Source organism: Castanea sativa, chromosome 11, assembly GCF_040712315.1.
Source record: "Castanea sativa cultivar Marrone di Chiusa Pesio chromosome 11, ASM4071231v1".
Lineage (NCBI taxonomy): Eukaryota > Viridiplantae > Streptophyta > Magnoliopsida > Fagales > Fagaceae > Castanea > Castanea sativa.
The window spans coordinates 59,444,372-59,457,782 of NC_134023.1; the positions used below are offsets into that span (position 1 = coordinate 59,444,372).

The window sequence follows — 13,411 nt, forward strand, 5'->3', positions numbered from 1 at the left end:
TTATTAAAATTTTATGTAAAAAGAAAAAAAAAAAACTAATTTTTTTTTTAAATTTTTAAATTTTCATATTTTGAAAACTTTCTAATTTGGAGAACCTTCCACGAAACAAAGGAATGGAATGACATCTATATACTTTTACTGGTCAAGGTCAAACCCATCCAGCCAGACAAAGACAAACGAAAAAAAAAAAAAAAAAAAACTCAAAAATTCTAATACACCAAAACCGATTAATGTTAGGGACACATAAAAATGCATAATTTTATGTTATAGTTTGAGCTGTGAGCTGTGAGCGGTGAAAATGTGATGGTAGGCTATATAGAGACACCCTTCTTCCACTCACAACTCACTCTATGATAAGTTGTGGCACAAATTTAAGTACTTTAATATATCCATAGTATTTCTCACCAAAACATGCACTATTGTTGCGGTAGAAGAACTCAAATCTATTTTCTCTGCTTGTCTATATGATGAGTTATACCAGCACATCCTTCAGATACACACAGAAAGAGAAGACAGAACCAGAGAACTCAGAACTAAGATTAAGAGAGAGAGAGAGAAAATGGAGGCAGTTGTAGCAGCAAAACCAATGATTAAAGTGGCGGCTCTATGTGGGTCTCTTCGTAAAGCCTCGTACAACCGTGGCCTAGTTCGTTCAGGTACTTTTATTTTTCAGTTTTCTACTCTGTTTTCAGGAGTTGGGTTTTGATTTTTTGTGTGTTCGGTTATAGCAATCGAGCTGAGCAAGTCCATCGATGGCTTGGAAATAGAGTACATAGACATTGAAGCTTTGCCTATGCTCAACACTGACTTAGAAGGAGTGGGAACTTTCCCAACAGCCGTGGAAGCTTTCCGCCAGAAGATTAAAGAAGCTGATAGCATTCTCTTTGCCTCGCCCGAGTACAACTTCTCAGTCTCAGGTACTCCTTTCTATACCTTCATTTTATTCATTAGTCTTGGAAAATTGGTGTGTGGTTTGCAATTTTTAAGTTTTGGCCTACAAATTTTTGTCATGGGTTGAATTTAATTTGGGAAAGTTTCACAAACCCAACCTCCATGAGGTGTATCAAAATGACACTCCTAAAGTTGGAGGAGCTATTATATTTCAAGACAAAATAATAAAAGCTTTTTAAAGGACCTTGAACACAGTACAAAGTGTTTCAAGATGACAAATTGTTTTAAGGAGCTTCAACAACTCCTGATGTTTCATTGATGTTCTTTGTCACGAGCCTTGTCACGAGCCAAGATGGTTGGAATTTGGAGCTAGGCAGAGCCAGGAGTTTTTTTTTTAGGGAGATCAAGTTAAATATGACCCAAAAAAAAAAATGATTATTAAATATTTATGTAGGTTTTAATTAACTTAATTAATAAAGGTCTTTATTGTTGAACAAAATATTTGAAGTTTGATTTCTACCTAGATGAAAAATTAATTGATGTGAGAGCAATCATCATGGAACAGATTCATAGGTTTAAAATGCTATTCTATAAAGAAAATATTTCATAAATTAATTAAAGTTGTAACCTACTTTTTTTTTTTTTTTTTACTAAAATTATATATATATATATATATATATATATATATATATCTCAAATATACAAAACTAGAAACTAAATATAAATTAAAATAATAAAACATCAATAGTAGAAGTGGTAAACCACATGTCCACAACACGTAAAAACTCAAAAGTCTCTATTGCCAAAGCAAATGGCACTATTATCAACTCTAAATATAATATTAACATATATAATGTAAGCTGTAGACCATTGATAAAATAGAGCGAGACAAAGATAAAATGACATTTTCTTATTATATTAATACAGCAATATTTTCTTAATTAGGATCCAGCTGTTGCTTCCTTCGGATGCTGCAATGTAGTAATATAATCCTTTTCATTTTGCTTTCTGTCATTAATTCAACTGATTCAAGAGTCGTTGACATTTGTTTTTACGAAATCGTCATTTACTGTAGCAATTATTAAGATTTCAATTTCTGGCACCGTTTTCTTTCCATCCTGATGCTACATTAGAGCATCCACTGATGTGCAAAATCTTGCAAAATTAATGCAAAAAACCCCTTTATTTTACACATTTTGACCAAAAAAAAAAAAAAACACTCACATTAGTGGGTGTGAAATTGTGCATAAATGCACAATTGCTATAGTAACTATGTATATATACTGTAGCACTTGCATTTAATATATTAGTAATTTTTCTCCTCTCCTGGCTCTGTTGCTCTCACTCTCACCTCACTCCCCTGCTTTGACCAAAGAACCTCACTCTCCCTTTTTCTCATTTGATCAAAATCATCAAACCATCTGATCTCTCGCTGATCAAATCATCTCTCGCCACCGTCGCCGATAGCCACTGCCCTAATCTCTCGCCTATCAAAGAAACAAAGTGAAATTTCGAAAGCGTACCTCCTCCATTCCTTGAGAGCGAAACCTTCTTCAGGCTCCATCTCCATCGGAGAGGGCAAAATCGGATTGTCCGATCCAAGAAACCCTCCATCGAAGTTCTCACCGATCGCTTCATCGGTGTAGATCTCTGAGACTGGCTGCGACGCAAACACGTCATCTCCAGCGGAGAAAGAGGTATCGGGTTGATTGGTGTCGTGTGATTGGTGGGTTTTGATTAGTGAGTTGTTTGATCGGTGGGTTGTTTGATCTCGTTGTTTGATCGCTGCTGGGTTGATGATCGTCGCTGCTCTGATCGTTAATAGTGGTTGGGTATAAAGTCATGAATGAATATTTTATTGAATAAATGTGTAGAATAAACAAACTGACGTGGATGTTTTGTAAAAGTAGATGTGTAAAATAGAAAAAAAAAAAATTTTCTTGCAAGATGAATAGGAATTATGCATCCACTGATGTGGATGATCTTATTCTTGTAAAATACAAAGCTGATTTATTAGTCCTAAGCATTCTTTAGGCGGAGATAAGTACTCTTTCATCTCTAATATTTGATAAATTACCAGTTCTTTCAAAGTTTAGGGTGTAAGGAAACGTTGAATTTCACCATTTGATTCAGCACTCTCACTTCACATGTTGGCCTAACTTACACTTATTAACAGGGTTCGAATCCAAGAGCTTAAGATGCTATAAGAAATTACCCATTATTCTCAAAAGCTTAAAGTTGTTAAGGAATTGCGAATTTTATCAATTAATCGAATAATATCCTTTATCCTATGCATAATTGAAAGTATATTGAGAACTAGAGGTACAGTTGAAAGTATATTGAGAACTAGAGGTACCTCTAGTTCTCAATATACTTTCAATACTCAAACACCGGTGTTTGAGTCAACTCGAGGAATTTCACAATGGATGAAAATGGAAAAGCTAAACTTGTTACCAGGTCTCATGAAAGAATATTTGACTTTCCCGTGTGTAAATGGCATTGATGGATCCTTAATTATATTTTTCACTTGTCAAGAAGAAAACGAGAGGAGCAGGGGAAGTTAATTAGTTTGCATTCTATATATGTTTTATTCAAGATATTATTAGAATTATGCGTTGCTATAAAATTAAGTTCTTGTAACTTTTGCATTATGTTTTACCAACTCTTTTCTCTCTTCTTCGATTTCAGCACCTCTGAAGAATGCAATTGACTGGGCATCTAGACCACCAAATGTTTGGGCTGATAAAGCAGCTGCAATTGTAAGTGCTTCAGGAGGTTCTGGTGGCAGTCGGTCACAGTATCACCTTCGCCAAATTGGAGTTTTTCTAGATCTTCATTTCATCAATAAACCTGAGTTCTTCTTGAACGCACACGAACATCCTGCAAAGTTTGATGGCAATGGTAACCTGGTTGATGAATCATTCAAGGAGAAGTTGAAGGAAATTCTTATATCCTTGCAGAGATTTACTTTGCGCCTCCAAGGAAACCTCTAAGAAACAATTTGTTATTATTTGATGAAAATTAATAAGTGATTTGGCATGTACTATGCTGGCATTACAACCTATCCGATTATTTACTACAACAACAATAATAACAAGTCTTAATTTCGAATTTTAGAGTTGCCTATGGATCTTCAATAGACTAGTCGGGGTAGGCCACATATATTCTTATGCTCCATTCCATTTTATTCGAAGTTGTACTTTATGTTAATTATTTAATTGATAAGTCTTCTAATATTTATATATTTTTAATTATTTTCTATGAAAGTAAATTAAAAGTTGGAAAGACAACTTAAATTCATGTTCTTTTGGCATGTCATGTGCTAAGTTTTCTGAGAATTGTAGTGGTCAAGCTTTTGTTCATGTTGTTCATGGCCTGGTGATGAAAAGCCAGTGCCAATGGTCCTTGGACCAAATAGCATGTCTTACCTCGTAAAGAAGTTGAAAGTGAGATCATGGGTTCAATCCATTTAGGTTTGTGACTTTCAAATTCATCTGTCAAAGAAGAAGAATATAAGCACACTGGGTCTATCCAACCTGTAGCAAAATTACATTTTGCATAATAATATGATTAACTGATAACATTTTGATAACCTAATATGTACTTCTATTATAAGATATAGATGATTGATTCAAGATTTTCCTTTTCATGAAGAAAATATTGGAATATTTTGTCGAATGATTCTTCTATGATTACAACTTTTGTGTCATAATTTTTTTCATAACTCTAACGTGGTCCGTTGTTACTTGTTAGTATATTATTCAATTGTTCACATGAATCCACCATTGAAGCCTACCATATCATTGTTGTGGCATACTTGTTGTGTCCAATGACCACAAATTTTGTCCAAGCAAAAGTACTTCTCATTTGTCATCTATGGCCCTTTACTATCCATACTTGTAATAAATTCTCTCAGTCGACCACACTTAGATGCTAGGCTTGTGTCATAGGATGGTGGAATTTAAGCCAGCATTCCTGCAATTTGGCTTCTCAAACACAAAAGTTTCAATTTTCAGTGTCTTATATTATCTACAGACTACAGTTGTTCAAGAGTACCAAAAAGCATCTCTCATTAAAGGGATCTACTTATGATGGATATGATATATGACACCGAACTAATGTACCGAAAGATCAATTCAATTGGACTCCATTTGTAAATAGGGTAGTAACTAATTTATACACTACTGTACACTAAGTACAGACAGACACAATTTTTGGACCGAACTACACAATTTTTACACTGAACTTGTAGTTTAGTGCAAAAATGGTGTTTGTGTATTTTGTGTGTGGCAAAAAATGTGAGAAATAATAATTAAATAAAACAAGAGTTCTGTTAACAGTCACTTTACTCATTAAGAGCAACTTTTTGACTTTTTTTTTTTTTTTTTTTTGTAATTTTATGTCAGTTTTTCTTAGTGTGGGACCAACTTTATAGACACCCCTTAAGAGCAACTTTTTGACTTTTTTTACTATTTTTTTTGTATTTTTTTTTCCAGTATGGGATAAACTTTATAGAAAAAAAAATCCATAGGATCAATTTTATATACTTTTCTTTTATTTATTTAATTTTTTTATTAATTAAAATCCGTCTCAGAACAACCTTGACAAACACGTGCGTGCTCGTTAACGTTTGGCATAAAACAATGTTATGGAAAAGACCTCACAAGATATAGAAACTCTTTTAGAGCACTTGCAGCAGTGGAGCTAAATAGCTATAGAGCTATTTTAGCTTCATCAAAACACCAAAAAGAAGCATGTAGCAGTGAAGCTAAATTTATTTTAGATGTGCACTGTTCATGAGAGCTAAAAAAAAATTAATTTTTTATTTTGTGTTCACATTACCTTTTTTATTGTGGTGTTTTTATTGTAGTGAGATGTATTATTTTATTGTGGTAGATATATTATTTTATTGTGATGTTTAAATTATTTTATTGTGTTGAAAGCTAAAATAGATCCACTGCTGCAGCATGTGTGTAGGTAAAATAGATAAAGTAACTTTTAGTGGAGCTAAATTGCTAAATTTTTAACTCCACTGCTGTGATTCTCTGAGGGCATAATCCTTTGCCTAAGATTTCCACGTGTCAACATACCATTGCACTAATAAGAAACTCTCCTTTAACCATATTATCACCTCATCACTTACGTAACAGACCAACCTCCCAAGTCACATCACGTGTCAACATATATACGAGATGTTTTCGATCTTCTTACCCAATTACCTCATCACTTACGTAATTATTAATTTAATAGACCAATCATATCAGCACAACATCCTCCATTTGAAATAAAAATGTGGGAGGATCGAAATGTGCAGAAAATATATAATAAAAATAACTATAGCTTTTCATCACGCATGTTTAATATAGATTACAGAAATTGAAAAAGTGGAATAATACAATTAAATAACTAGCATTATGCCTCTATTGTGGTTTGTAACAATTAGATCGGGGTAATTTTGTAATTTCATGTTTATTCCCATTTTCTCCCAGGCTCATTTTTATTTCAAAGTTGTCAATTTTATCTATTTTATGGTTGCATTAATTTTTTAAATCTCATAATACACATAAATCTACATCATTTTAAATTATAAATGACGTATTAAATTATATGCTTTTAGATTTGTAAAATAAATAGATAAATCTTGAAATATAAGAGTTTCACATAAGTTTATGCACAAATTTGTGTCTATTTTATACTTCATTTAATTAAAACATTATTTATTATCAACTTTTTTTTACTCTTTTAAATCATTTCTTTCTCATTGTGCATATGAGTAATGAAATATTAAAAAATAAATTTTCATGTGATTGGTAATCTTGTTTATTTACATTGTTATTGTAATTCACATTGTATTTTACACAAATTTGCATTCAACAATGTGGATGATTTTTGAAGTTAGAATATACAAAATTTACCTAATCTTAAAGTAATCACACCAGTCTTTTTAAAACTTTGCAAAATACAAAAAGCAACAAATTTTACATATTTTGCCCAAAAAATCTTCTACATCAGTCAAGCCAAATAAAGTTGTCTAAATATCCAAAGTTGCTATAGTAATCATGTATATTTACACGGTTATTGTTCATTTTCTTTTTATATTATTTTTTTTTTCTCTCTACAGATCTGATCTGTCTCCCTCTCTCTCTCTCTCTCTCGTCACTTTCCCTTCACTCTCTTCTCTATCTACCTCATTAGACTTGCTTTCTTCTTAACACAAAATCTCCATACATACCCATCATCAAATACTTTAGTTACAGAAATCTGTCCCTCCAAATACAAAATTTCCACACAATCTCAACATCAAATACTTCACCTACACAAACCTGTAATCAAGACCCACACAATTTGTGTTTTTTTCTCTTATTTGCTCCAAGCTTGGTGGACTTTTGTGGGTTTGCTGGAATTAATGTTCAAGCTTGGGGAATTTTGTGGGTTTGTTGGAATTGATGATAGAATGTGTGAATTTTGTTTTGGTATTAATTTGAGCCTCTGCCTTTGACTTGGTTTGGTTGATGGGTGCGGTAAATTGAGGAAGATTGATTGAGGGGGGAAGATATAGAGAGAGATATGATGTATAAAATAGAAAAAAATATATTTTCTTTTTGCAAAATAGACACACGTTTTACATCCTGAATGCTCTTAGGGTCCGTTTGGATACAGTTGAAAACTGAAAAACTGAAAATACTGTAGTAAAATAATTGTTAAATGTGTAAATACTACCGTGAGACTCATTTTTAATAAAAAGTTATTGAAAAGTACGTGAACCTTACAGTACGTAAATAGTAAATAAACAGTGCAAAACTGTGTGTAAACAGTACCGCACAATGAATAAACAGTAATATTATCCCCTGATTGAAACCCATGTACAAAAAAAAAAAGGAAAAAAAAAGTTGAAAAATGCTGAACACTAGTTGCGTTCAGCGCAATCCAAACCAATCCTTAATATAAGTCGGCTAATATAAGTGACTTTTTTCACTAAACTCCTACTTTTCGTCGGTCAAAACCATACAGGCAGATTTAGACAGATTGCTACAAAAAGTTAAAAACTATTTTCGTCTGACACATCCTTCAGACACAGAGAAACAGTAGAGAGAATCAGAAAACTGAGACTGAGACTAAGAGAGAGAGAGAAAGAGACAGAGCTATGGAGGCAGTTGTAGCCGCAAAACCAAGAATTAAAGTGGCGGCTCTATGTGGGTCTCTTCGCAAAGGCTCGTATAACCGTGGCCTTGTTCGTTCTGGTACTTTCTCCGCTTTTGTTCTGTTTCTTGCTTTGTTTTTGGGAGTTGGGTACTGATTGTGTGTGTGTGTTTTGTTAAAGCAATCGAGCTGAGCAAGTCCATCAATGAATTGGAAATAGAATACATAGACATTGAACCTTTGCCTATGCTCAACACTGACTTAGAAGGAGAGGGAACTTTCCCACCAGCCGTGGAAACTTTCCGCCAGAAGATTAAAGAAGCTGATTCCATTCTCTTTGCCTCGCCCGAGTGCAACTACTCAGTCTCAGGTACTAATTTCTATACCTTCATTTTATTCTATAGTCTTGGAAAGTTGGTATGGTTTGCAACTTTTCAGTTTTGGTCTACAAATTTTTGTCATGGGTTGAATTTATTTTGGGTAACTTTCAATGTTCACCAACCCAACCTCCATGGGGTGTATCGAAATGACACTTTTTATAAGGAGCTTCAACATGTAAAAAACATTTCTGGGGACCAGTTTCTGTAAATTCTTTCTAATGCTTATTGATCAATCTTTGATGTCCTTTGTAGAGCCAAGATGCTTGGAACTCTCTTTCCTCTTTGTACTTGATTATTCTGGTCACCCGTTGGAAAGTTGATTGTCTATGCTGCGTGCGTGCTGTCTCTGGCATTGAGCTAGACACAGATAAAATGACCATATCTTATTAATACATCAATATCTTAGTTTCTAGATGTTGCTTCTTTCAGATGCTGCAATCTAATATAATCCTCTTCGATCGTATTGCTTTCTGTCACTGATTCGAGAGTTGTTGACATTTGTTCTTGTGAAATTGTCTTTACTATAGCAATTCTTAAGATTTCAATTTCTGGCACTATTTTGTTGATAAATTTTTTCTTCATTCTTGTCAAATACAAAGCTGATTTATTAGGCGTATGCATACTTGCGGCAGAGATGAGCACCCTTTCATCTCTAATATCTGATAAATAATTACTAATTATTATTTTAAAAAAATTTTGAGAAAAATTATCCGGAAAACTTAAGTAAATTTAATCTTTTAATTTAATACTCACTTTTCACGTGTCTAAACTACACTTATTAAAGATTAGAATCAAAGACCTCTTGCTCAAATATTATAATAAATAAATTATAGATTGTCCAAATTTTTTTTTAAAAAGAATGTAATTATTTAATATAGGCGTAAATGCACTTTTAGTCCTACATTTTGGGGTCATTTTTATTTTGGTCTCTACATTTCTATTTTACCCTTTTTAGTCCCTAAAATGAAAAACGCGTTCCATTTTAGTCCTTACCGTCACTCACTTAACGGAAGAATCCTACGTGGTAAATGGAGCAGAGTACTTACACATTTTATGCTGACATGGCTATTAAAATAATAATTAAAAAAATTATTTGGCAATTAATAAATGACAGATCAGCATTTTAAATATATAAAAAAGCCACATCAGAAAAAAAATTATTATTTTTTATAAAATAAAATAAAATAAAATATTCTTTTCATTAGATTTTTGGAAGACATGTTCTTCACTAGAACATGATTGTTCATGTTCTTCTGTCAACTGAAACCTTGGCTGGTGAATCAGACCTATTAACTTCTTCCCCGAACTCTCCTTTCTGAGCTCAAAATATCTTGCTCAAACTCTCTCAATCTCTTAGCTGAAAACCCCAAATCTTTCTCTTTCTCTATCTCAGATCACTGTCTCTCTCAGAGCAGTGGGCCTCTGCCTCAAATCGGTGGGTTTCTACTCAGATCGGTGGGTGCTCTTGGATTGGTAGATAGTTTTTGTCTATCTTAGATCACTGTCTCTATCTCAGATCAGTAGGTGACTTTTGTCTATCTCAAACCACTGTCTCTACCTCAGATCGGTAAGTGCTCTTGGATAGGTTTCTCTTTCTCTATCTCAGATCACTGTCTCTCTCAGATCGGTGGGTCTCTGCCTCAGATCGGTGGGTTTCTACCTCAGATCGGTGAATGCTCTTGGATATGTAGGTGGTTTTTATCTCAAATCGGTGGGTCTTTCTCTATTTCATCTCTCTATCTCTCAGTTCAGTGCTGGAGATTTCGATGGAGATAGGTGGCGGCGCACTCCAATGGTGGGTTTGTGGGTGAAGATTTTTGTTGATCTAAGTGGGGGTTTTCACCTTGTTCAAATCTGGTTTTTTGATGAGGGCTTAAGATTCGGTTAAGGGAGTTCACTGAGTGAAAGAGTTTGAGGTGTGCTGGGTTAATGGTTTTGTGGGTATTTTGTTTGGGTGGGAGTTGTGTTTGTTGTTGTTGGTATGGTTGAGGGATTGAGTTGAGTTTGTTCAATTTTGTGGGTATTTTGTTAATGATTGTATTGATTAAATTTTGGATTTAAATCTATTTTTTCTTTTGGATGATTTGGTTTGTGCATATATATGGATTGATTATGTTTTTCACAATATTCTTTTATGATTTTTCTGTGTTTGATTTTCTGGGTTTGTATGATTTTTTTGGGTTTGTATGATTTTTTGGTTTTGTTTGTTTTTCTAGGTTTGTATGATTTTCGGGTTTGTTTGATTTTCTAGGCTTGTATGGTTTTCTGGGTTTGAATGATTTTCTGGTTTGTATGATTTAGATCTGAATTCGTGTGTTTTTTATTTTTAGTTTTGTTTTTTTTCCTTTTTTTATTTTATTAAAATTGATAAATTAATTTTTAAAAATCTAAGTTGACGTGGCATTTTTAATTCTGTTTTTTTCCTTTTTTTAATAGTATTTTAATGGACATGTCAGCATTTACTGTGCCAACAGTGCACTCCGTTTGCCACGTAGGATTCTTCCGTTAAGTAAGTGACGTTAAGGACCAAAATGGAACGCGTTTTTCATTTTAGGGACTAAAAGTGGTAAAATAGAAATGTAGGAACCAAAATAAAAATGATCTCAAAATGTAGGGACCAAAAGTGCATTTACGCCATTAATATAATAATATCCTTTGTACTATGCATAGTTGAAAGTATATAGAGAACTAGAGATGTTTGAGTCAACTGGAAAAATTTTACAACGGATAAAAATGGAAACGCTAACCTTGTTCCCAAGTCTCAAGCAAGAATACTTGACTATCCCTTGTGTAAATGGCATTGATAGATCCTTCACTATATTATTCAATTGTCAAAAAGAAAACGAGGGGGCTTCCAAGTGCTTGTTATTACTGCTTTTTGTGTTTTGCCAACTCTTTTCTTTCCCCCACTATACCAGCTCCATTGAAGAATGCAATTGACTGGGCATCTAGACCACCAAATGTTTGCGCTGACAAAGCAGCTGCAATTGTAAGTGCTTCAGGAGGTTCTGGTGGGAAACGGTCACAGTATCACCTTCGCCAAATTGGAGTTTTCCTGGATCTTCATTTCATCAACAAACCTGAGTTCTTCTTGAACGCACGCGAACCTCCTACAAAGTTTGATGGCAATGGTAATCTGGTTGATGAATCAGTCAAGGAGAAGTTGAAGGAAATTCTCATATCCTTGCACGCATTTACTTTGCGCCTCCAAGGAAAGCTTGAGAAATAATTTGTGATTTTTGGTGAAAATAATTAATGTGTGATTTAATATGTACTATGCTGGCATTACAACCTATCTGATTATTTATATACTACTACAAAAATAATAACAAGTCTTAATCCCAAATTTCAGAGTTGCTAATGAATCTTTCACAGGCTAGTTGAGGTTAGCATGAATTCTTTTGCTACTTCCTGTTAATTCCTTAATTGAAAAGTTTTTTTTATTAATTCTACTAAAGTTTATATATTTTTAATTATTTTCTATAAAAGCGAAGTTGGGAAGACAACAAGTTGAATTCATGTTCTTTTGGCATGTCATGTGCAAAGTTTCTAGAGAGTTGTTTGTTGCGGCCAAGCTTTGTTCATGTTGTTCATGGTCTGGTGATGAAAAGCCAGTGCCAATGGTCCTTGGAACAACTGGTATGTCTCCCCTCAAAAAAAAGTTGAAAGTAAGATCATGGATTCAATCCATTTAGGTTTGTGACTTTTGAATTTATCCATCAAAGAAGAAGCATATAAGCACACTGGATCTATCCAATTCCAACCTGTTGTAGAATTACATTTTGTATGAAAAAATGATAAACGGATACATTTTGATAACGTAATCTGTAATGTATTGTAAGGTATAGATGATCGATACAAGATTTTCTTTGTCACAAAGAAAATATTGGATTATTTTGTCCAAGCAAAAAAATTAGTGTTTTTCATTTGTGAACTATGATTCTATACCATGTAAATATAACGTGTAAACCATTCTCTCACCGTGAACTTCATTCAGATGCTAGGCGTGTCATAGTACTAAAAAAATGCAGGCTGAATTCCTCAAGTTGAAAAAAAAAATCTCTACATAATATATTATTTGGCGTAATTAAAGTTTTCGTTTGATGAAATGGTTGTACAGGTTCAATCCTTGAAAGCAAGGATTTCATACAAAAATAGCATAAATACAATGCAAGAATTATATATAGGTACCTTCTTCCAACATTTGGTTTAATGGAATCACTACTGCAAAATAATCTTTCTTGAAGAGTTTGTAATTGTATGCATTTGTATAATGATTTATAAAGGTGATGGTTTTATCAATATTTTTCATGATTCAGTTTGAGTTCCAGTTCTAGACGCCTAGGTTGTATTATTGGTTTTTGTGGGCGAGAGAGCCCGAAAATAAGAAACCATCAACGGGATCCACCTGAGGTGTAATTGGGCCCAATTGTTTATCAAATCAAACCCAGTCCAATCAAGACAATCAAAGTACTAGTGGATAGAAAAACCTAGGATGGAAATCTGCCCGAGGAGGCTGAGGAATAGATACTTCTAGGAAGATAGGAGGTAAGCCACAAGAGCTATGAGATTGGAAATCGAGGAAACTTCCAAATAAAACATCCATCACCTTCGCATTAAATGCACTACAACAACTCAGCTTATTGCATTAATGACAGAATGATTCCTAAACAGTGTCCTCACAGCCTGTAACCTACTTTACCACCATCAGCAAATCAGTGATGAAACAAGTATCCAAAGAAAGATCAGCAGCCCTCCAAGTAGAAGGCTGGGATGCAATTCGAATAGCTATAAATAGGAAAAAGATCATCCTTGAAGGAGATTGAAAAAATAGGAGAGAGAAAAGAGAGAAGAATCATACTATAAGTTTTAACTCCAAACAAGAACCCTTTATTCTCGGCCAACCCGAGAAGAGTAATAAACAAGAATTTCATATTTCCTTTTCCATTTCTTACTAGTATTGGCCATCTTTGGAGTCTGACTTACTTCTTTAATCATAA

The 13,411-nt window shown here is 33.7% G+C and overlaps 2 protein-coding genes across 2 annotated transcripts; both read left to right on the plus strand.

Moving 5' to 3' along the window:
- Positions 1 to 421: 421 nt before the first annotated feature.
- On the plus strand, positions 422 to 4,127 carry LOC142614454 (NADPH:quinone oxidoreductase-like). Its single transcript, XM_075786973.1, has 3 exons — positions 422 to 656; positions 729 to 917; positions 3,580 to 4,127. The coding sequence occupies exons 1-3, from the start codon at positions 560 to 562 to the stop codon at positions 3,882 to 3,884; spliced, it is 591 nt and encodes a 196-aa protein (XP_075643088.1). The 5' UTR covers positions 422 to 559; the 3' UTR covers positions 3,885 to 4,127.
- Positions 4,128 to 7,944: 3,817 nt separating this feature from the next.
- LOC142617381 (NADPH:quinone oxidoreductase-like) lies at positions 7,945 to 11,763 on the plus strand. The gene is made up of 3 exons (XM_075790209.1): positions 7,945 to 8,132; positions 8,213 to 8,401; positions 11,330 to 11,763. Exons 1-3 carry the CDS (start codon positions 8,036 to 8,038, stop codon positions 11,638 to 11,640), a joined length of 597 nt encoding a protein of 198 aa, XP_075646324.1. The 5' UTR covers positions 7,945 to 8,035; the 3' UTR covers positions 11,641 to 11,763.
- Positions 11,764 to 13,411: the final 1,648 nt, after the last annotated feature.